A 25143-nucleotide genomic window follows, 5' to 3' on the forward strand; every position below is an offset into this window, starting at 1 on the left:
CTGCTTCTCTTCATTGATTTCAGATTCATCTACCAACCCTTTGTGACTGGCTCAGGTTTGCCTTGGACCAGCTCTTAGTTATGCTGCTATAGTTTTAGACTGCCGGGGGACTTCCCATGACACACCGAGTTCCCCTCTCTTTCCATCTGTGTGCATTCATGCCCCATGAATGCTTGTTACTAACGGCCACCAAATGCCTGGTTCTGTCTGAGGTTTCTGCCCGTTTAAAGGTGCTCTAAGCGATGTTGAGTGACGTCACTTCTTGTTGACGTTCGAAGTATTGTCAAACAAAACGGAGGCTAGCTCACCCCTCCCTCCTCCTCCTCATCCCTTCCCCTCCCGCTCCCTTCCGTGCTTCCTGAAACAGTCATGAACGCACTTTGTGGAAGTAGCCTACGTGCTAACGCTGCTGTGGTGATGGTTCAACCAACTCCTTCTTGTTGGTTATTGGCTGGAACGCTGATGTTTCGTGGTGCAGGTTGGCGCAGTTTGTTTTTGTTGCCGTTTGTGGAGCCTGGGCTGTCTACAGAGACCGCGTTTTTTTTTTACAGTGTGTTCAGGGGACAGGCAGCTAGCGGACAGTGAGGAGATGTTTGCTGTATGTGACAAAAAATGTTGTAGCCTAAAAAAAGCGTGACATTGCTTAGAGCACCTTTAAAATGGAAGTTTTTTCTCGCCACTGTTGCACCAAATGCTTAGCCTGGTTGGCATCACACCCTTCTCAGTTGTAACTGAGAGTGGGTCTTGGAAAGGTTCATTGACAGTTCATTTCCAAAGAGGCGTCACCAACGGACGCCGCTCAAATGCCGCTGGGCGCATAGGATAGTCCTTCAACCAATCAGACCAACGATCCGGGTGACGCTGCGCTTCGGTAGCCGTCATGTTGAATGTGAACACAAAGCAGCTCGCCGTCGCTGCGCTCGTCGTCGCGTAAAGCCCGCCTCAACGGGTTGTGATTGGTGTAAAGCCCGCCTCAGCGGTTGTGATTGGTGCCTCGATTTTGGGTTGAATGGGCTCTTCGCCAGACTGACTTGCACAGCAAATCTCAAATTTGCCGGAAGTTTGTCAAGGTTTACCCAGGCTAGCAAATGCTTGCTCCTGGAGAGGGGAATTGTTGGGTCTTTGTAAATTATAGTGTGGTCTAGACCTACTTTATCTGCAAAGTGTCCTGAGATAACTTCTATTATGATTTGACACTATAATTCAAATTGAATTGCAATTTAATTGAATAGTCTTTGATAGCCAAGATTTTTGTTTTGTTTTAATGGTGCAACCAGATTTAGTAAATCACTAGTCTTTACTTACAAACTTCAATGGATTTAGGAATAGCTGGTGGTACCCAATCCTAGACCTTCATGAATACGAGGTTACAGTAAATCAAACAAACAGGTCTTATCATCAAGTTACATTTTCTTGAAAAGGACAAGGTTAAATTAAACTCTGTTCCTTGTCTCTCTTCACCACCCTGATACATTCTTGACATGTTTGTCCAGCAGAACCAACCAAATTCTCTATTGACAGCCACATCATTGTCCCTCTCTCAGACCACTGCCATTGACCTTCTACCTTTTCGTATATCCATGTGGCTGCGTGCTGTTTGCCATCAAGTCAAGAAGCCTGCTCTTGACTAGTCCTACAGACTATCACTCTTTTGATCCTTTTTTCAAACTCTTAAAATGCCTTCTCTGCACCCATCACAACACAACCTCCGTGACCCCAATCAGTCATGAGTCAAGCAGGCACTCTTACTCTCTGGATTAGTAGTTCTCATGCTGCCTGCCCTTTTCACGGCCCTCATCCTTCTTGACCCGTTTTCTGTGTTTGGCACAGTCAGCCACCAGTTACCAGACCATGATATCTGAGAATTTAACTGCATATGGTGTCTTTCTGCTTGGCTGACTGCATCTATCAGGTTTCATTGCTGGAATCCTTATCAAGTACATGCAGTCCTTGGCTCCCTCCTATACTTGTTTTCCAAGTAGTGAAGTGATGGAGGTGTGGAGGGGGGGAGGAGGGAGGAACCTGGTACATCAAATTAGATTGTGGTCTACCTGGAGACTTTTGTTATCCCTTACAACAAGGGGAACACTAAACTTTCAAAACTGGTTCAGGTACTTGTCTTGTTGTAAATGTTTTTTTTCTTGATGTTTTTGACACCTTTTTTGTTTTTGCTTTTTTTAACATTTTAAATTGTAAAATGTTTCTTCCACGCATTTTCAGCGCTTATTTCTACGTCCCATATTTTCTGATATAAAACAAAAATTGAAAACGGGTCGATGTGACCCAAAGTCAACACAAGGGTTAAACATATACCAATCCTGTGTAAGTGGACACATGTTCTAAACCAGTGGTTCCCAGCCTTTTTGGCTCATGATCCCCACATGCTTTTCTCTAAAATAGTAAAACTATCCAGTTATTCAAAAGAAAAAAAAGAAAAATTTGAAGAAAGTCTGAGGGGAAACAAAGCATAACTTACTGTTATGTAACTGTTTTTCAGCTTTGCTTTCTGCAACAGCTCAGATTTCCTTTGCAACCCTTTGTGCTGGTCCTGACCCAAAGGTTGGGAATCCCTGTTCTCCATTGATTGGATGTATTATGAACACTCTTTCAGAGTGAAATACACCTCATTTTTAAAGGCTGAGCAGTTTGTCACAATTCAAATTAAACTTGGCTGAGATTTTCACAAGTCACAAATTACAACAATTACTTGTTTTCATTCAAGTTGTTTGGTAATAATTCAAGTTATTACCATTTTTTTTAATGTCTAGCTTCTGTTTAGGTTATTTGCAATCTTGTGACTGCACAGCCTTGGGAAATTCAGCTTCATCTAAGGAGGGTCTCACTACTAACTGGTAAAACCTTTGTCCCACTTTCATAAGTTCTCCTTCCAGGGCTCAATGATTGCTTTGTTTCTGCCAGTTGATGACTGAACATCAGGATGCCAATTATCTGGCAAACTTACGTGTTTTTAATTAGTTGTGCTTCTGCTACTCCCCGAGACAGAGATTAACTCAAACACCGACAGCAACAAAACAAAGGCAAGAAAAAAAATGGATTTTGGGGGACACGGGTTCTCTAAAGAAAAGGTGTTGTGCCAAAAAAGAAAGAGGCAATTGCTCTGAGTTGACTCCAAAGCTGCCAAAATAAATTCAAAAGTGGCCAAACAAAACACTCAGCCACAGTGCAAGTGACCATGTGCTGGGGGGGCTTTAAAAACTAAGCTCAGCTGAAGGCAATGCCTCCTAACAAGCAGGCATGCCCACAGCTGAGCTCGTTAACAAGGGGTTGGAAACTAACATTAATCAAGTATTTAATGCTAAAAGTCTGTTTTTAATAATAGCTGAAAGGGGATGCTTTGACATTTTTATTACTGCTTTACACAGCAGGCAGAAATCAATAAATGTGTTGCTTATTCATATTATTCAGTCAAAAGAAATGGAAAATGTGTAATTCTTTTTATATTTCTATATGTTTGATTGTTTTCTATTGTACTGTATTGTCGTGAGTATTTTTTGTTTGTTTTTTTAACTTCAATACACAATCTACTCCAGTTTCCTGCTCTTCCCCCCAGTTGAATGCACAGCTGTGCCTTCGGGCACTTGTGAAGTTGCAATATGCTCTGGACTTATAACCGTCTGGGCCTGACTTAAAACACATACCATTTGTGACATTACAGGGTGGTACTTCAATCTAGACATTCTCAATAGATCAAAGAGGTAAAGACATGTAGTCCGAGGAAGCCATGCAAATGCTGTGCCGAGTTCTGCAAAAAAAAAAAAGAAATCACTTGATTATAGATTCCAAATGTTCTTGAGTGATTATGTCAGTGGAAAGCAATTTGAGTGCTGACACCCATGACAATAGCGTCAGTGTACAGAAAAAAACTGGCTTCCCTTTTAGCCTGTTTTCCACTACTGCTGTCCTGTGAAAGAATCCTTTCTTTCTTACTTTCTGTGAACTACACATGTTCAGTTGTAATGTGAAAACCCCAGTATGGTCCACTTCACTCTACTCCAGTAAACAAACTCATTCTCATGTGTCTTGACACCTGTTACCATTAGCTATTTTGGTGTTTTGGACATATCATTTCTATGTTGGTCTTCAGGCTTCAGGGTAGTTAATCCCTCACACCCCGAGTGATGCTGACAAAGAAAGTAATTTATGTTTGGCACTTTTGAGGGAAAATTATCATCTGTTCATTTCATTTGATTAATCGCATGATACTTTTGTGTTAAAGTCTGCTCACCTAATTCATTTTGTGACAAGAGAACGAGGCTCTTCTTGTGAAATAAGAAATCTGACCAATTATCAGATCAACATAGGCTGTGGAGAGACAAGTAGACTATTGTTAAAAGGATTTGGCTTCTTCAGAGCTTTTTTCTTCTCTCTTTGCACCAAAACCAAGACTTGAAAATCGAGGACTTTGTCACCGAAATAGTTCACAAAGTGGATGAATTAGAGATTATGAGCGAAAAAGAGGAAAGAGTGGAGTTTAGTTCCTCAAATAGAAAGGCTTAGGGTCTTAATCTGAAGGCTAAACTACTTTGAAACATGTGGGACCAAGAGTTTGTGAATATGAAAAATAAATGTTATGTGGGAGCAAAGTACCACTTGGGGACAATTTTACAGATCAAAACCAAATCTTTTCTGGGCTCTTCATTGAGGTGACTGATGAGCAGTTGTATTAATGCTACACCACTGCCCTCTGCAGGATATATTAACAACAAACCTGTATTTCCCCTATTTTACTGACTTATAAAAAAGGTTCTACATTTTTAAAGGAAGTATAATTACATCTGAAAAGTGGACCATTCCATTATTCCTTTGTGAATTACTTTGCATTGTCTGTATGGTAAGAGATGCACACTTTCAGCTTTTCAACTTTTAACTTTCAAAAGGTTTCAGCTCAACACAAGGCCTGGAGAAAATCGGATTAGTGCTCAAAAGCAATTTTCAGTCATGTCATGCTACATTATGCACCTGCAGATACAGGCTGGAGAATCACTGATACGATGCTGTAATTGCTTGCTTTATTAATTTGATTTAGGAAAATTCAACCACCGCCTGAAATCCAGTGAGGCCTTTGTAGATTTCCCAGCTGAGATCGGCTTCATTAGACAGAGAAGTGGATCTCTGGGGGAATTTGCCTTTGTTTTAAATAAAAAATGTCTGAGCAAGACCTCCGAGGATGGGATTAGTTCCTGAGCTGTTACTTTTACACCTGCTTACATGTATTTTTCAAGTCATATATCTGACGCACACTATTTCCAATCTTAGTCCACTGTATCACTGTTTCTGTGTCCGCCCCCTGGCCACCCAGCCTCCCCACTCCTCCACCCTTCGGCCGTACCGCATTGCAGCTCGTCCTGCCAGGCCCGCGCAAGGTTACGCTGTTCCAGGGCCTCAAAGTCATCGGAGGTCTGATCCATTGGCACAGACCTCATCCCCCACATTGTTTAGTTCGGTTTAAATGTTGTCCATCCTGTAAATTAGGGTTTTTCAAAGTAAAGGGTCATAAAAAAATAATCTTTTAACTTATACATATTGACCTTTGGCAGTTCTGAGCTAGTTTTTGATTAATGAGTCAACCTTTTCTCCCACAGAAATATCATGTACTGTAACTATGGCCTTCTCCGTGAACCATCACCTTATCGTGGTGGAGAGGTTTGTGTGTCTCTGTGAACCTGAGGGCTGTGTTGTCTGGAGCTTTGTGCTCCTGGTAGGGTCTCCCAAGGCAAAGTGGTCTCAGGTGAGGGGCCAGACAAAGAATGGTTCAAAAACCCCAATGAAGAAGCAAGGTAGAGATGGAGTGACCCTGCCCGGAGGAAGCCCGGGGCCCCCGTCTGGAGCCACGAGCCGTCTCGTCGGCGAGCGCCTGGTGGCCGGGTTTGCCACGGAGCCCGGCCGGGCACAGCCCGAACAAGCTACGTGGCTCCCATCTCTCCAGCCCATGGGCCCACCACCTGTGGGAGGAACCGTTGGGGTCGGGTGCGATGCCACACGGGTGGCAGTGAAGGTCAGGGGCCTCGACGGACCAGACCCGGGCGGCAGACGCTGGCTCTGGGGACGTGGGCGTCACCTCTCTGGGGGGAAGGAGCGGAATTGGTGCGGGAGGTGGAGCGCCACCGGTTAGATCTGGTGGGGCTTACCTCACGCACAGTCTCGGTTCTGGAACCATACTCCTGGATAGGGGTTGGACTCTTTTCTTCTCCGGAGTTGCCCAGGGGTGTGAGGCGCCGGGCGGGTGTGGGGATACTCACAAGCCCCCAGCTGAGCGCCGCTGTGTTGGAGTTTACCCGGTGGACGAGAGGGTCGCCTCCCCACGCCTGCGGGTTGTGGGGGAAAACTCTGACTGTTGTTTGTGCATATGCACCAAACAGGAGTTCGGAGTATTCGGCCTTCTTGGAGACCTTGACTGGAGTCCTGCATGGGGCTCCAGTGGGGGACTCCATTGTTCTGCTGGGGGACTTCAACGCACACGTGGGCAATGATGGAGACACCTGAGAGGCGTGATTGGGAGGAACGGCCTCCCTGATCTAAACCAGAGTGGTTGTTTGTTGTTGGACTTCTGTGCTAGTCATGGATTGTCTATACTTGAACACCATGTTCGAACATAGGGATGCTCATAAGTGTACCTGGTACCAGAGCACCCTAGGCCGAAGGTCAATGATCGATTTCATAATCGTTTCATCTGATCTGAGGCCGTATGTTTTGGACACTCGGGTGAAGAGAGGGGCAGAGCTGTCAACCGATCACCATCTGGTGGTGAGTTGGGTCAGGGGTGGGGAAGACTCTGGACAGACCTGGTAAGCCCAAACGTGTAGTGCGGGTAAATTGGGAACGTCTGGAGGAGGCCCCTGTCCGACAGACTTTCAACTCACACCTCCGGGCGGAGCTTTTTCGTGCATCCCTGTGGAGGCTGGGGGCATTGAACCCGAGTGGACAATGTTCAAAGTTTCCATTGCTGAAGCTGCGGCGAGGAGCTGTGGTCTTAGGGTCTTAGGTGCCTCAAGGGGCGGTAACCCACGAACACCGTGGTGGACACCGGTGGTCAGGGAAGCCGTCCGACTGAAGAAGGAGTCTTTCCGGGATATGTTATCCCGGAGGACTCGGAGGCAGTTGCAGGGTACCGGCGGGGCCGAAGGGCTGCAGCCTCTGCCGTGAAAGAGGCAAAGCAGCGGGTGTGGGAGAAGTTTGGAGAAGACATGGAGAAGGACTTTCGGTCGGCACCAAAGTGCTTCTGGAAAACTGTTCGCCACCTCAGGAGGGGGGCGGGGAACCATCCAAGCTGTGTACAGTAAGGATGGGACACTGTTGACCTCAACTGAGGAGGTAATAGGGCGGTGGAAGGAGCACTTTGAGGAACTCCTGAATCCGACTAATACGCCCTCTATGTTAGAGGCAGAGCTGGAGGATAACGGGGATTGTCGCCGATTTCCCAGGCGGAAGTCACTGATGTAGTCAAACAACTACACAGTGGCAAAGCCCCGGGATTGATGAGATCCGTCCAGAAATGCTCAAGGCTCTGGGTGTGGAGGGGCTGTCCTGGTTGACACGCCTCTTCAACATTGCGTGGAAGTCTGGGGACGGTGCCAAAGGAGTGGCAGACTGGGGTGGTGGTTCCCCTTTTAAAAAGGGGGACCAGAGGGTGTGTGCCAATTATAGGGGTATCACACTTCTCAGCCTCCCTGGTAAAGTCTACTCCAAGGTGCTGGAAAGGAGGGTTCGGCCGATAGTCGAACCTCGGGTTGAGGAGGAACAATGCGGATTCCGTCCTGGTCGTGGAACAACGGACCAGCTCTTCACTCTCGCAAGGATCCTGGAGGGAGCCTGGGAGTATGCCCAACCGGTCTACATGTGTTTTGTGGATTTGGAGAAGGCGTATGACCGGGTCCCCCCGGGAGATACTGTGGGAGGTGCTGCGGGAGTATGGGGTGAGGGGGTCTCTACTCAGGGCCATCCAATCTCTGTAAGTCGGACTCGTTTCAGGTGAGGGTTGGCCTCCGCCAGGGCTGCGCTTTGTCACCAATCCTGTTTGTAATATTTATGGACAGGATATCGAGGCGTAGTCGGGGTGGGGAGGGGTTGCAGTTTGGTGGGCTGGGGATCTCATCGCTGCTCTTTGCAGATGATGTGGTCCTGATGGCATCATCGGCCTGCGACCTTCAGCACTCACTGGATCGGTTCGCAACCGAGTGTGAAGCGGTTGGGATGAGGATCAGCACCTCTAAATCGGCCATGGTTCTCAGCAGGAAACCGATGGAATGCCTTCGGAATGAGTCCTTACCCCAAGTGAAGGAGTTCAAGTACCTTGGGGTTTTGTTCGCGAGTGAGGGGACAATGGAGCGGGAGATTGGTCGGAGAATCGGGCGCAGCGGGTGCGGTATTGCATTCAATCTATCGCACCGTTAGGACGAAAAGAGAGCTGAGCCAGAAGGCAAAGCTCTCGATCTACCGGTCAGTTTTCGTTCCTACCCTCACCTATGGTCATGAAGGCTGGGTCATGACCGAAAGAACGAGATCCAGGGTACAAGCGGCCGAAATGGGTTTCCTCAGGAGGGTGGCTGGCGTCTCCCTTAGAGATAGGGTGAGAAGCTCAGTCATCCGTGAGGAGCTCGGAGTAGAGCCGCTGCTCCTTTGCGTCGAAAGGAGCCAGTTGAGGTGGTTCGGGCATCTGGTAAGGATGCCCCCTGGGCACCTCCCTAGGGAGGTGTTCCAGGCACGTCCAGCTGGGAGGAGGCCTCGGGGAAGACCCAGGACTAGGTGGAGGGATTATATCTCCAACCTGGCCTGGGGGCCTCAGGATCCCCAGTCGGAGCTGGTTAATGTTGCTCGGGAAAGGGAAGTTTGGGGTCCCCTGCTGGAGCTGCTCCCCCCGCGACCCAACACCGGATAAGCGGACGAAGATGGATGGATGGATGGATGGATGGATGTAACTATGGCATTTAAGGGGATATTTACAGTATTTTATTAGACTTTGCAAAACAGTAATTTGTCATCATATACTTTTTGACCTTTGTTATTTCATACTCGTAAAAGGTAGTGATTTATTAGGGGAAAACAATTTACTACACATAACAATCAAACAATTATTCTCCTTAATTTTCTTATAGCTATGGTATTCTGACATTTTCTAGGGTAATTTATTAACGTTTCCAAGAACACAATGACAAATACGTTTTATTCAAAACATTTTATTAATTTAAGGAATCCACTCAAGTCAGGCAGTAAGAAATCAGCTTGTTGTTGTTACAATAGGAAATCATTGTAAAAATGTATTTTATATACATTTGTATAATTTGATTTTTCCTCCACAATTTCTTTAGTGTGAATATTTTCATTGTGGTTCTTTGTTTAATGACTAAAAAATAAACAAAACACGCAGTTAGTTTTCTCAACTGCTAAGTTGCTGCTACAGTAAACAAACCTCAGTATTTTTGCTGGAGAGTGGTTGCTTTTTCAGTTAAAGTTTCTACATTCATCTATGTCAGTTTTTCTAACCGTGAGGCACCAAGACAGTGGCCAGAAGTATCTGATGTATCAAAAGAGATGTCAACATAACTCAAAATATTTGGTAATGTACTTTTTGTGTAAGCTGGTTTATTGTTCGGTTATCCATTATTTGTAATATAACATTCTGCTCTTTTCCTGTGTCCTATAATCCAAAATACATGTTTGTCCTTAAGCCATAACTAACACTAACAGCATCACTAACTAAATAAATATACACTTTTAAAGCCATTTCATGGGACCTTTAAGTGAAATGTAGGCACAGTTCACAATGTTTTCAGCATTGAAAAACACACAGGCGCTTCATTAAAAGGAGGAGCAGTGCATCAAGTGATTGTTGCCGTTATTGTCAGCAGGTGCAACTTGAGTTATAGATCTTCGGCTCAGCCTCGTCCGGAGTTCACAGCCTTTGTTGTCCTGGCATTAATGAAATCAACTTTCCTGTACCCACCCTGTTAATAGGAAGAAGCATTGATTATGGATACTATATGCGTGTTGCATTGCATTGCAGAGGGATTCTTAAAGTTGTACCGGTATATGATTTGAATTTGTTTCACTTTGGTGCCCCCCAGTGATAGTATTTAAAAGACACGATCATCTGTTAAACTGTCAGCAAATAGCGTAATTCTTTCTAATAAAGATAACTGCACCACTCTTGTCACATCAAATCTATGTTTAATGTATCAATATCTATGTAAAGTATGTTATGCTGTACAAAAATGACTGGCAGCTAATTGCTTCATCTAAATCACGTGTCAAACTCAAGGCCCGCGGGCCAAATCCGGCCCCTCGCAGTTTTTGATCTGGCCCGCGTATCATTTAGGTTCACAATAAATTTTGGCCCACCTAGTTTTTGTAGCCTTTTCAGTGTTTTGCCACTTTTTCTGACATTTTTTGGGCCTATTCTGGCAATTTTTCGCTTTTTTCTTTGATGGCTAAGTTACTTTTTTGGGGCTTTATGTGGACTAAGCTGTAAGTGAGAAGGCTATATGGGACACACAATAATCCAGTAAAAGATCCTTGACTTTTTTGATGAAATAAAAGCATGTGAATAAACTAAACATGTCCGGCCCTGTGATTCTTAGTTTACAGTGTGGCCCTTAGTGAAATTGAGTTTGACACCTCTGATCTAAATGAAGCAACTCAAAGACAAGAAGAAGTGAATTGAAATCCCTAGGCCCAAAACAAATCACTTTACCGGTACTATCTGTGCCGTGACACTTGCAAAACCTTAAACTCTGATGCGGGCCTCATAAACAATGCAGAGCAAAAGGATGAACATCAAAGAGGTTGCAAGAATACATGCTGATAGGATGGCAACATGTTGCAATCAGCGTCTCAAACCATGTCTCCAACTGTGCTCACTGTGTGCAGACACTATGGGAAACCCTGATAAGTGGCAATTACAGGGTTATACTTTAATGTTGCACAGAGAGTGGGAACACACCTTCTTGTAGGCTCCATGGAGATCACTGTGTTTCCACATGGTGTGCAGCAGGATGCATGCTGCCTGACCCGCTCTGGTTGGTCCATGACTAGGATATTAGAAGTTACAATTAGTCTCTCATTAGGGATAGATAGATAGATAGATAGATAGATAGATAGATAGATAGATAGATAGATGTTCTCTTCTTCTGGATGAATTCTGAAATGGGAGGTGGTACTAACTCATAAGTGTGTCATTATATTCTTCATAAAGTGCTATTCATCAAACAGGAAATGATTCACTTTCATAGAAGAGCACTTTATGAGCAGTGACTAACCCGTTGTCCTTGCTGCTGATGTTGATTATCTTTGGGAGGGCTCCCTGGTTGACGATGGCTCTGACATGCTGCCAGTCACTCTGACACAGGTTGATCAGAGTGTGACACAGAGAAGCCGTCACCTCGGTGGGCTGTTCGGTGCTGGTGTCGTCGTTGGGTAGCATCCTCACCAACTCTGGCATCCCCTGCTTTACTTCAGGAGGAGGAAGCAAATAAGAAAGGGTTTTAAAAAGTAAAAAAAAGAAGTTTGTGAGCTGGCTAGGGTGGCAGGGTTTGAAAAGATGTCATATAAAGTTTTTTTCCAGATTGGATGTCTACACTAGGAAATGGGCTCCATAGGAGCTTTGTGCTGGGGAGAGCCGTGTATGATGGGCTTATGGTGTTATCATTTATACATATGTTTATTTGGTTTATAGTGTGTCTATTTTGTTATTATGCTGTTGTATGATCTTGAATATTGTAGTTCATGTGTCATCTGTGTGTGTGTGTGTGTGTGTGTGTGTGTGTGTGTGTGGGGGGATGTTCATGTTTCAAATTGTATGTTTCTTGTGTTCAGTTCAAATAAAATAAAAATGTTAATCATAAAAAACTAAACATTTAAAAGGTTACTGTTTGGGAAACAAAATGGTCGGCAAGCAAATTCTTTGTGGAGGAAAATGACAGGCTATTTCAAACCTCCAAGTATTTTAGGTTGTAATAGAAACAGTTACCAATGTCAGGGTGCAGTTTCTGGTAGTGCGAGAGGTTTTCTATTAGAGATATGCCCATCCTCTTCACATTAGTTTCTCCCTCTTCCAACATCTTTTTGACATGCTGAAGGCCATTTTCCCGTTGAACAATAGTGAAGGCGATGGCTTCAGACACCTGCTGAGCCACAGAAAATGTATCAAATATGTGATGTTACTCTGAATTTAATTACAGCTCTTAATACATAATTACAACTAATTTCTGATGTTAAAGGTTTGTTTACGTCAACAAAACTTGTAAACAGGAGTAAAACCGTGTGAAAACATCCTTGTACTGTACGTATATATAGTCAAAGAAATACTCATTGTCCCTTAAAATAAGTTAATTATTTATTAAATTGTTAAATTAGTAACATACTACATCCACAGGCAAAAGTTTGGGATTCTTCCATCATGAGAATTCCTCCATAATCCAGTGAAAACTGATGCCCCGATTAAAAAAAAACACATGCAACTGATCTCAGCTGGTAATCTGTCTGGAATGGAAATTTCTAAGTGACCCCAAACTTTTGACCGGTAGTGTATATGTTGTCATTTTCCTCTTTACAGAATGAACCTAGGAAACTCTGAAAGGAAACAGAATGTTTTCATCTGTCCCATCTTACCGCTCCTTTCCCGGCTGTGATGTTCTGCAGGGCTCCGATGGCAGCCTCCTGGGTTTGTTGACGCACACTGCGGGCCATCAGTGACAGGTACATGCGGATAGTGATGGTGCTCCACAACCACTCCATGCCACGGGGGTTAGCCTTCTCCTCCAGCAGGGGGCACTGTTGCTCCAGATGCTAGAAAGAAACAGTTCATGAGATGCAGCTGGTTTTGTATCTGTGGGTTCACAGGGTTCATATTGACAACAAGAGGCAGCTATTATGCAGCAAATTAACAATGACATAAAATACTTTCTTTTCTCTTGTTTTCTTGCTCTTTTTGTGCATTCTTTTGTTTACTTTGCCAGGGAAGACTGGCTGAGCATCCATGCCATTTTTTGCAGCATCATCATACTATAAATTTACATTGCAGCCTCACTGAGTAGCTGCAATGCAGGTGATTGTTTAAGGGGTTTAATGGGCATGCAAAGACTTTTTTAATTAAATGAAAATCCTTTTACATTCTCCCCCTGTAATAAACATTAAAATATTTTTGATGACTCTTCTTGAACTTGTGTGTCAGCAGAAACGTTGGTTCAGATTTCCAAAGATACTCTGTAATGTGTCATATTTCACTCAGAACAATGACATATTACAGGACACTGTTAAGTAGCATTATGGGAAGTGTAGGATCCAGTGTTTTTGGTGCTTGACTCATACTAGGGACTAAACGTCTGGACATCATTAATTCTAACTGTACTTTTTTTAAATCCATTTCGAGTGAGTCCTGCAACTCTACTGAAGTGCAATAATAAGTCTCTTGAGTATTGCTTTAAAAAGAAATTGAGAAAAATTGATAAAGCCAGTAACATACTGTAGTTAGAGCACAAAGGCTTTACACAATTAACTGCACTATGTGGCCAAAAGTATGACACACTTTGGTCTGGGACAGGTTTTCATGGCTTCAGCCAGGTCCCTAATCTGAATGCTACAGCATACAATGACACAATAAACAATAGTGAGAGAGCTGAGGTGAACTACAGAGTTGGGGATAATTCTCTGTGGGTTTCTGACTTTGGCCGTCTCCTTTCGTATTACACGTGGTCATTTGCTGCATTGTTATTTAGCTTTAAATGAAGCATTGCAACACTAAGTCCATAACAGCAGGTCTGTCTGCTGCTGCTGGATAAAGCAAGACTGTAAAATGTATAATTTGCTTTGATTTTTTTTCTCTCCACATTATAATAGAGAAAGATAAATATGATCGGCTTCTATTAAGATTATTCATGGGTGATTAAACCTGCAGCAATGCAGCAGTTTTCACAGAATATTGCACTGAATTATTATACTGCAAGAACATCACTTGTATAGTCAATGTGGATTATTGTCCAAAGGGATTACCTCAGTGATCTTGGTACTGCGATAATTAAAGCAGCCAACAGCCTTTTGCTTAGGAGCCAAGTGTTGTCGAGATTCTCGGAGATCTAAGGTGTACCTCTTAGGAAGCTCTGCCTCTATCTGATAAGACAGGTTGTGCAGGATGCAGACACAGTTCTCTGTGGACTTCAGAGCAGATATATAGACAAAGATCAAATTAAATTCAGTATGTCAAGCTGTTTAATCACATAGATACAACACACTGAAACTTTAATGGGAGTAATAGGTATAGTTCCATTAACTATGTTTTTGGGGGGATTTTGGTCTGTGACTTTTTTAATCCAGAGAGAAGCAACATGATTTATGTGAATATCTGATATGTACTACAGAAAAGAAAAAAGTATGGGTCCAGTGTGCATCACATTACAAAATATATGTACATATACAGTATGCATCAATACTCAGCAGTTTGTTGTGAAACAGCTGTGAAGATAATCATTTTCTCTGGAATGCTTATCATTTTCATTTCACCTTGTCATCTGTCTTGTCAGCTACGGCTCCCCGGATGTAGTAGACCAGAGAGTCAATAAAATTCTCACACTCCCTCATTGCTTTCCTTCCATCAGGACCAGTGGAGCTCAGATTTCTGGACACAATAGATACAAAACAATCAATGTAATGTGACATTTGTGCGTGTTTCAATCAGATACACAGTTTTCATTCCCAATGAACCATATTAGAGAAGTCAGCAATGTTAATAACAAAGAATATCTGGCTCACATCATAGTGAGCCAGATAAAAAGATGAAGTCCCCTTCTGTAACACACACACTTAAGTAATCCTATTTCCCGAGGATAATAAATACAACAATTAACATTCTAACTTCACACAACAGGTTCTTTGTGCGGTGATGAAATGTAAATCGGAGAGGAACTCAGCATTTTTCTCATCCACAGGGAGCTCAAAAGGTTTGAGAACATGATTAGGAGAACTTGATAACATTGGGCCAGCGAGGACTGAGTGATTTCAGTTCAGCAGAGCGGAGAGAAGAGGGAGCTCGATGAATAATTCAGTCGTTCACTCGTTTGACCCGGCTATAGTTGCCAGGGGAGGGCTGCATCTCCTGCTTTGTAAGCAGAGAGAAGACATATAGTATGTCTTGACAACCGTATGATACATAATCTTATACCACAATAGATACATTGTGGTTCAACACAATGCAATGATAGTAGAGAAATTGTATATATAAATAAAAAAAAAAAATAGGATGGTGATTACTTCTCCATTTTGGTGACTAGGCCTGATGAGAAAGCAGTATCGGTTTTCATTTAGGCTTTATTTGATGATGTAGTTAGTAGCCACTGAACTGATAGTTTGTGGCTCATGAGGAAGAAATTGCCAATATCAAAAGCAACTAATAGATATGATGAGCACAAAGTTATTATTTTGCGGTGCTGGCAGATGTGTTAAATTAGTTGCCACTTTGACTGCCTTTCATCAGTTGTTGTTTTTAACATTTGTGGTTTTATCTGTTAGAAACTATTAGAAATGGCTTGAATAATTGGTTTATGACCAAATACATGCACAGCTAATGGCATTCCCCTCAGCCTTAGCAGACTTTGGATTTAGTGCCAATTAGCAAATGTTAGCAGACTAATACACTAATCTAAGATGGAGAACATAGACATTATACCTGCTGAACATGAGCATGTTAACAACGTCATTGTGAGCATGTTAGCATGCTGATGTTAGCATTTAGCTCAAGTACAACCTCAGAAAGCCACTAGCATGGCTGTAGACTCTCACTAAGATGCTATCACTTAAGGTGCTCTAAGCAATGTTGGGTGACGTTACTTCTTGTTGACGTTCGAAGTATTGTCAAACAAAACTGAGGCTAGCTCGCCCCTCCCTCCTCCTCATCCCTCTTCTTTAAATTCCTTTTATTGGGTTTTTGCCAACAAGATTAACCATCAATTGAAAAGAGGGATAGTTATTTCCACATAAATACATTCAGTATTTTCTGCTTCCTTTTACAGCAGGATTCAGACAGATGATGATAACAGTTTACACCATGTTGAGAGACTCATAAAAACTCTGCTTGGCAGAGGCGGGTACTGCATAATATCAATCAATCTTTATTTGTATATCACTTTCCATACAAAGGTCATGCAACCTAACCTGCTTTATATTACTGTAGCTCTGCCATCTGTTATCTCTTGCCCTTTGTGATATTATATAATGAATGCCTTATACTGCACAGTGACTAAACATGGGCTCTACTGTGCTTCTTTTACTACATCTGTAGCTTATATGTGCCACTCTGGTCCACACTGATCAGAAAGTATGATATTATGGTCGCTGGTGATGAAATCAGTGCAGTTTAATCCATTTTCCTTCAGGATACAAAGTAATTTATAGGATTTATAGCAAAGTGCTTGAATATTTTTTATATATTTATTTTGGTATGCGCTGAATATCTGATACCAGTAGTGGTGTCTGTTTACTTTAATCTATTAATCTACACTGAAAAAGCTAACTGAGTATCTAGTTTCAAAGCTAACAAAGGAGCCTACCGCAGGCAGCCAGTAGCACTGTGGAAAGCATCAGCATCAGCTAGGAGCTCGTCTTTTGGGTTCTCGCCTTCAGAAAGGCCAGAACTTGGTACCAGGACAAACTTGGTGAGGACTGATAAGACTTCTTTGGATAGATGCTCCTTCAAAAGGTCATGAGAGGAAAGATTCCACAAAAGACCTGAAGTGAGATGGAAATATACTTTATTATAGACAAAGACATTCATCTCAAAATGCTAACTAAACTGGCCCATAAATATGTATATAACTCCCAAAATAAGATCTTAATCTTAGTATGTGTCTATATACAGTGAAGAAAATAAAGCCATTTTGGGTGACTTTGGGTGAAGCAATCGTATATTAAAGCTAAGTACAAAAACTGACCAGTAAGTTGTCGTCTGGTCTCCACATCACGGCTGCTCTTCAGCGCACGCAAAATAGTGGCCAGGCCATCATTTTCCTTTACCTCCATCTTGTTTTCGCTACTCTGGTAAACGACATTACGTAGAGCCCCAGCGGCAACATGTTGCACCTCCTCATTGTCATTGCACAGGAGGTGCAGGAGCTTTCCAATCCCACGGAGATAGTACACCTGGAAACAAGAGTGGATTATTGATTGACAGATTCGTTGGCACACAGATAATATACTTAAGCCATTGCATTCAAGAAGTGTTATATGCTATTATTTACCACAGCAATGCCATTAATCAAAGCCATTTATCAACAACATGAAAGGGCTGGCATCTCTTCCAAAGCCATAGCAAAATTAGTTAAGCTATTTTATTGTTCCTTATAAACCCTAAATTACTGAATCTACAATCCAATTCAAAGTGTCTCAGGGAGGTCTTTGCCAAATGTCATGGGGATGGGCTGAAAGGAAGAAATGTGGAAGGTATTTTGTACTGAGTTTAAAACCTGTTTGGATATACTAGAACTCGTAGGATTTCACAACAACTTAACTTGCCTTGGGTCTGTTGAAATGTGGCATAAAAACCTTCTATACACACACTATCCGGAGCATTCATTATCTTGTCTGTTTGAGTATGTCGATGTCCGATCCGTACCGGAAACCCGATTTGTTCTACGCATGTGCAAAGACGGTTGAGGTTAGGCATTGACCTTGAATGGTTGGGGTCAGGATAGCCCATTGGTCAGGGGATAGGACCTGAACAAATCGGTTATCCGTATGTATCAGGTAGTGACAGGGTAGTAGTTAATGCTTCCTTGTCAGCTGATGCACAAAGATCCCCATGTTCTACAAACTAAGCAATTTTGAATTTTGGTGAAGTGCTACAAATGAAAACTTTGAAGACAATTGGCATTGCATTACCCATGCCAACAAACATTAGGTTATATCCCTTTGGATTGGTCTCTCAAACCCAAACCAGTTCAGAAAACTTAAGCTGTTACTGGAACAGTGGCTGTGTGTGAAATTGGTACATTTAAACTGTACAAACAGAGGCACAGGGGCTCAAAAATACAAATACTACAACCCACAAAACACATCAGAAAAATCCAGTTGAAGAATTTCTTCTCTCATATATTTTAATGCCAACAAATTCTATTTTGAATCACTGTAAACTGATCCCATACAATGCATATGATGAAACATACCATCTTTTTAGCATTGTCACTCTTGAAACATTGATTCTGTATGTGGCTGGCTGCACAGATGAGCATCTCCTCATTATCCTGGGTCAACAGGTTCACGGCCCTCTCCAACGTCATCTCTGGGGGCTTGTTCTCTGACTTCCTGTGTGAGAGGACAGCCATGAAGGAAAAAAATGCTCCATCCCCAAATGTCTCAAAATAAGGTTCATGGCCTGAATCACACACCAGGACAATGCAACAATATATCATATCTTAAAATGTACACACAGAGAAATGAACACAAACAAACACGATCTTACATTGTTATGATATTCTCTGCATACATCTGCTGAATGGGGAGTTCTACTTCCGTCTGCCGCCCCATGTCCACCTCCACGCTATTGACCGAGGGTGGGTATGAATTCTGTCTGTGGTGCCCCCGACAATCCCTCCTGAGCTGGGCCAACCAGGAAAAGGTGTTTTTATCCTGTTTGACAATAGTTTGGTTATGATCCAAGCAAGAGCCATATTCACCACTTGGCTGAAACGCTGCATTTGCAAACACAGGCTGTGGTGTTGCTGTCTGTCTGAGTGACCTCCGGTGGAAGGTCCTGTCTGCAGATGTGGATGCGAGTGACCGTTTGACACGGGGTGCCTCTGAAAAAGCATAGCGATGAAATGAATCAGAACCAAGTGAGTGGTCCAGAAGGGTCCCCCCCCTGTGTGACTGTCTGGGCCCTGGGTGGGTGTAGGTCCCATAACGGGGGGTACTATAATTGAAGCGGCTGCGAGGTAACTCTGGGCTCTGTGGTGGAGACACTTCCACCCTCCTGAATGGTCTCAGCACATGGTTACTTGAGAGAGAGCGGTTGGCGAGGCCCAATCCTTTTACCTGTGGAAAAAAAAAAAAAAAAAAACACAATCGGCACTTCAATGCATGTTTATTCGGCTGGTCCTCTCACTTTGAATTTCTCTGGGAAGACTTTAAATTTACGTGGCATATTAGTCCAAAATGCACAGTATTGTACTATAACTAACTAAACCCTCAGTTATGTTGTAACCTTGGTTCTATGAGTGAACACTGTTACATATTCCATATGTACGGGAATGATTCGCTGAGGTCAAGTACATGGAAAGTTCTTTAAGACACACCAGCATGTCCGGCCATGCCCTACAGTCAGCCCCGAGACCGCAAGCAACACGCTGGAAAAGGGAGACACACAGCAGCAGTAACGCTGGGACGCTGGAACTGCTGGAACACAATTGTCTTGACAGAGAGACTATCAGAAACAGCTAAACTGTTTTCGCTTTGTTTTTGGAACAAGAGAAACAGCAATCTAAGGAGGCTGCCGGCAGACAGGGCCCCAACTACAAAAGGTACGATTTACTCTCGGTTTGACCCACACACTTTCCTTATCTATCTTTCAAAATATAACACAGTTTGCTTTCAAACACTACACCACCATAAAAAATGAAAAGCACAGGTGGTTTATACTGCCCTACAAAGGCTAAGAGCAATATCTCCAATTTTTCAAAAAACATTTTTTGGCACAAATAACAAGTGGAGGATCTGCTCTTCAATCTGTTAAAATTTCATATGGCTACCTAATAAATTTCTTATATAAATTTACATTTTTAGTTTGCAGTTTGTATAGAAAAGTAGAGTGAAACCAAGGCAGAATGCATTATCTGCCCGTACTGCAGTCTGCCTTGGTTTCACTATGATACTGCAGTTTGCCTTTGTATCAGTATGAACATTGTTGCAACTAGCTAAGTGGCATGAGTCAGGTTTTATAGCATACAGTTACTGTATGGCATACAGTAACTGTATGGCATACAGTAACTGTGGGGAATACCTTAGAGAAAGGTCAAAATTAACGTGTAATACTGACAGCTAGTGTTTAAAAAAAGAGAGAGACATCTCCCCCGCCCCCAGCCCAGACTTAAGGGGAGGAGTTCATTCCCTGAATGATTAAACTTAAACTGTTTGTAATTACATGTGAAGACCTATTCCCAAACTGAAATAAAAGCAATACGTTAATGATTGCCATAAAAGACAGCACTTTTGTGATACAATTGAAATATATGAATCTAATAACGCTTGTGTTTTTTGTTTGTTATATAATATAATAAATATTATATAAATAAATATAATATAATAGTAATAGTTTGGTAATAATTAACATATACTGTACTTTGACAATACTATAAGCAGCAGTGTGCAAAGGTTTTGGTGTGCAGCAATGCAATATTGCTTGACATGAAGGTCTACAAGAATACCCAATTGATTTTGTTCATATATGTTTACATACATTTTTATAAATGACGGAGTTGTGCCATTGTTAAGGCATCAAGCAGCAAATCTGTAGAAAATGTAATAAGTGCCTCCTCAATAAATTATTTGATTTGATTTATGATATTAACAAGTGATTATGATCACTTGCTACACTTACTGCTATATGTTATTGTATAGCCATGTAAGTATACGCAGTAATGCAAAGGCAAAGCGCAGTATAGCCTATAAAACTACCAAATTTTGCCTGACTGTCAAAAAACTAAATGTTTAATATTCACCTCCCGTTGATCTATCTAATTCTTTGTTGTTAAATTTAATTGGATGCTTATATTTGGTGTAAGAAAAACACAAAAAGCTGTTTTTCTCAGTTTGGCGTTTTTGCTGATACTGCTCTTTGGCTTTGTAGGGCAGTATAGATAACCGTAGTAGAGAGTGGCTGGGCAAATAAGTATCCTCATACCTGAACTTAGGGGGTCATTCCCCAGACATATGTAATGGTGGAGAGATAGTTTCAATACAATAAAGAAAAAAGGTCATATGATCCCTGAAGTTATTCAGTTATATAATACCCTTATAGTCTATGGAGGCCCATTCAGTCTCAGGATATACAGAACAAACCCCACTACTGAGGGATATTGGTGCAGTTTAAGTTACACAATTGAAATGTTGCATGTCTTAAACTGTGCTGTATCACAAGAAATGCACATACATTGTGCTTTATATTAATAATATTATATAGTGTAGTTTACCATTTACATAAGTTGCAAAGGACTACTTTTTTAAAGACAACAACAGGCCCATTTGGACACATCTATATGGAGCCCTGCAACTTACAAAATGTTGTAAAAGCTTATTAGACAAAAACATAACTGAATGCACCAAAAATTAAAAGTGTATTAAATAATTAAAATAGAGTGTAAATAAAAATGTAAAACTTTATATTTTAGTACATTATAATTTCAACCTCCAATCAGTTGGTAAAAAAATAAAATAAAAAAGCTTTAAATAGCCTACATGAATATATTTTATTAACCGATTAGTGGTAAAGAAATTATTATCATCAGTTGGCAAAATGTATTAAAACGTCATTTATTCAGTTTCAGGGCTCCATGCACCTTGAGCTAAATCTGTTAAAAAGTCACAATGTATCTATAATGTCAAACTACGTGTAAAAACACAGTGATTCACTTGAAATGCCTGGCGGCTCTGAATGCAGCAGCAGACCATTTGACTACATTCAAATTACGGCATGCAACATGTCCATTTGTTTTAAAAAAGACAGGTACAAAATCTAGGCGAGGCCAACGAAAACACAAAGCATTGAATTGACTGCACTTGATGGCTATCTGTCACGGAATACGGAGTACTTCAAAAGCCGATCAGATCCATTTTATCAGGGATAAAGGACAATACGATTATTATTATTTTTTAAATTTTAGGGACCCATACAGAAGATGCTGAATGTCACTAAATTGTTTCTGTGAATGCTTGAGTAAAGAGAGCAAGGTAAAAGAGTCCCTTACCTTCATGTTTGGTAAAAGTCCATCTGTAGCATCAAAGTTTTTTGCAGTGGTTTTCTGTAATTGGACACTACCTGAAACAAGTTGAAGAGTTTTGTTAGTGTAATGTTTCACACTATAATTACCTATGGCAACAATAATACCTGGCTGCCTGAGGTACAAAAGGTACAGTACACACTCATAGTGCTGTGAGCGTTTGTAAACTAATACTAACGCTTCAGGCTAATGATGACATAACCTTGTGGTAAGCAGGCCAGTGGGGGAGATTCAATTCAAGCTATGTCAGCTGTAACATTCATTTCCCTTTAGGCGGATGAATGAAAGTACAGAAACCTGTTGGACAAGCAGAATACTATGCAGCATGCATTCCAGTCACAAAACTTTGTTATTTTTCTTTTATATTAGGCCTAAATATAGCATATTTAAATTACAGGATAGTTTGACATCTACATGCTTTAATAGTTACAATTATACAATAAAATGAAGTCATCTGCAGTTTATAGTTGAACTGTTCACATGTCGTAAACATATTCAACCAGTGACAAGCAGACACTGCTTCATTTAAAGAGGTCACCAACCCATAAATGTTGGGAACTCTTGTTTAATAGTAGCCTATGGTTTAACGGTCTTAAATACAGTGCTTCCCAATCTAAAGGTCAAAATGAGATATCATTTAAGATACATAGGCCTATTCTTTGTTGTAAGAATGAATAGTGGGAGGGAGCCATGTGAATGTACCATATCATCAGCCTTTGTACAGTACAGGCAATTCTAAAAAAAAAAAAAAAAAAAAAAAAAAAAACCACAAGTACAAGAGCCTCTTAGTGGTATTCTGTATTTCAGCCAAACATTAATCATAACCACGGAAGAAAACTTCAAACGGAACATTACCATTGGACACAGACTTTCTTCCCTTGCGTGCCAGTGTGAGCTGAACCTGCTGGCTAACACGCAGACTCCGGCCGTTTGAATTCACTCCCATGGGGGATCTTAGAGTCGGCTCGGCCGGCAGAGCCAGACTGGTGTCATGCAGCACGAACGAGTCCTGCGCAGGTAACGCTGATTTAAAAAACACCTCTTCCATTGTGGACAAATCCAAATCTGCCACGAGTCTAGGTCGGTCGCTTCATTTAACTCGATGGGTAGGCTAGTGTTGCTGCTTTGTTGTGTGCGGTGGGCGGGGCTAGAGGCGGCGCACCTGAGGTGTCAGGTGTCGCTGCTGGCTGCTATTGGTTAACAAGAAGTTTAGGTAGGCCTACATAGACTACTCAAGTATTGTAGGCGTAATTGTACTCAATATTTTCTGCCACTTTACTGTGTTTCAGAGGGAACTACTGTACTTTTAAACTCCACTACATGTATTTAACAGCTGTAGTTTAAGTTGAGTTACTATTTATTCCACCTCTGATTAAAATGCATTGCTTTATTATAAACACACCTAATGTGTCAGAGGCACACAAAGTTGATCTTTAACTACTTTTGTGTATCAACCTTAAATTTAGATTTTGCAAAACAATGACTTTGGTGACTATTTAGGGCCAAGATGGGGGGATTCTTCAAAGATGAACTTCTTTTCTGTTCTATTGTTAAGATAGTATAATTGTGTTGCTTGCTTGTCAGTGTGTTTGTGGTACTAGTGGATCAAATGCAGATTTAGCTTGGGAATATCCACCATTTATTTGTGTGGGAAGTGGCACACATTTCTACCCTGGGGCCCTATTGCAGGTCATGACCTCAAAGGACACAAAACCTTTAAATATTTTTTTTCTTTTGATTCAAACATCAGCTGCTGGGCCTTTCATTGACAGGCCTTCTTTTTCTTTTGCAGCTTCTACAAACAAAGCTAACTGAAACAATTATCTTTGACAATTATGACATTTTGCCTCATAGACAGTATATTTAAATAAATGAGAATTCAACAACAGTGACGATACATTTTCTTTTCTCCCTTTAATGCAATCTTCTCTCAAAAACTTTTCCAGTCCACTTCTTCAAATCACTTTCACGTTAAACTTTTATGTGTCTAATATTAATGAGAAAACTGTGAGAAATCTTTAGTTTGCTTTGAGAAAAATGCTCTGGATACATCCATGTGACATTACAATGTGTTCAGCAGACAATCAAGCTGTCTACATCCACCAGTCATTTAGTGGACGCTCGTGTCCAGGCTGTCTTATATTTTTGAACTTGAGCACATACATTTAATTTGTGGGATTCTTATCCTTATTGTCATGCTTTACTCATCAAAGGAGCATTTACAGATCAACACAGAGCCAGGCATCAAACAAAGGTTTCAAAAAAATGGAGGAAGAAGGTGTTTTAGGTGGCCATTGAGATGCAACACATCAAGATGAATGGGTTTACATTAAATTGATGTTATTTTGATTGTAGTCTGGGGTAGTCTTATAGGCTCAGTTACATGACAAGTGGATTTTAAAAACAGTATGATGTCAAAAGAATAACTGGCTGTGGTTCATTAATCATAATTTCAAGAATGAAGGATGCAGTCAATCTCCAAAAAACACACTTTTTTCCCCCACAAAGCGGTTGGCCTAAAAGTATGTATAACATCAAAAATAAATCCCACCTGAATACTGACACATTTTTAAATTTGGCACACCATATTTCACATCAATCAACCCACAGACACACACACAGAGGTTTGAGGTGGTTGGAGTTTTTTTTTTTTTTTTTTTTTTTTTTTTTTTTACCAATCAAACAAGGCGGAAAGTTTATATCTGAATTGGTGTATCAGAGTTTACTGCAGGTAAGATTTCATAATGGAGCAGTGACTCTGGGGAAGGTGAAAGGAGACCTAGGTTTTGAAGCATAAGTCTGGTTAACATGGGACAACTTATTAGAGGAGACATTTTACTCCTTCAGAACAATTGGAATCAACAATAAAATAAAATTTGTCTGTGAAAGTGTATGACAAACTATTTTTCACTGTCTTACCAAAGCTTCCAAAACATTCCCCCTCCCCCAAATGTTATCAAAATGTCTATACTCAGTCTTGTGTATGTGACACACACAAGTTGATTAGCAAGATGCTATATATATTTTGTAAAAAAAAGAAAATGCATTTAGTTAACCCAAAAATCTCTAAAATATTAAAGATCCAATATATCATTTTTTTTTTTGCTGATCTAAAGATTACTTTATACTGTTCTGACAAGCATTGATTTCA

General features: G+C 41.4%; 1 protein-coding gene across 1 annotated transcript; it reads right to left on the reverse strand.

Moving 5' to 3' along the window:
• Nucleotides 1-9220: 9220 nt before the first annotated feature.
• pkp2 (plakophilin 2) lies at nucleotides 9221-23165 on the reverse strand. Its single transcript, XM_028570716.1, has 13 exons — nucleotides 22848-23165; nucleotides 21960-22030; nucleotides 18461-19032; nucleotides 18165-18303; nucleotides 16935-17142; nucleotides 16554-16731; nucleotides 14512-14626; nucleotides 14005-14166; nucleotides 12625-12801; nucleotides 11984-12137; nucleotides 11274-11466; nucleotides 10958-11045; nucleotides 9221-9962 (listed from the first exon to the last, which is right to left on the reverse strand). Exons 1-13 carry the CDS (start codon nucleotides 23038-23040, stop codon nucleotides 9894-9896), a joined length of 2319 nt encoding a protein of 772 aa, XP_028426517.1. The 5' UTR covers nucleotides 23041-23165; the 3' UTR covers nucleotides 9221-9893.
• Nucleotides 23166-25143: the final 1978 nt, after the last annotated feature.

This window comes from Perca flavescens, chromosome 23 (genome assembly GCF_004354835.1).
Source record: "Perca flavescens isolate YP-PL-M2 chromosome 23, PFLA_1.0, whole genome shotgun sequence".
In the NCBI taxonomy this organism is placed as follows: Eukaryota; Metazoa; Chordata; class Actinopteri; order Perciformes; family Percidae; genus Perca; species Perca flavescens.

What these genes read in the sequence shown, in the direction of transcription:
- pkp2 (XM_028570716.1), bottom strand. Translation starts at nt 23,040, where the DNA reads ATGGAAGAGGTGTTTTTTAAATCAGCGTTACCTGCGCAGGACTCGTTC. An exon ending in GCAGAGAATATCATAACAAT is followed by an intron (nt 18,304 to 18,460) that starts GTAAGATCGTGT and finishes CCTCTCACACAG; the next exon opens with GAAGTCAGAGAACAAGCCCC. An exon ending in TCCATGGAGCCTACAAGAAG is followed by an intron (nt 9,963 to 10,957) that starts GTGTGTTCCCAC and finishes TCCTATTAACAG; the next exon opens with GGTGGGTACAGGAAAGTTGA.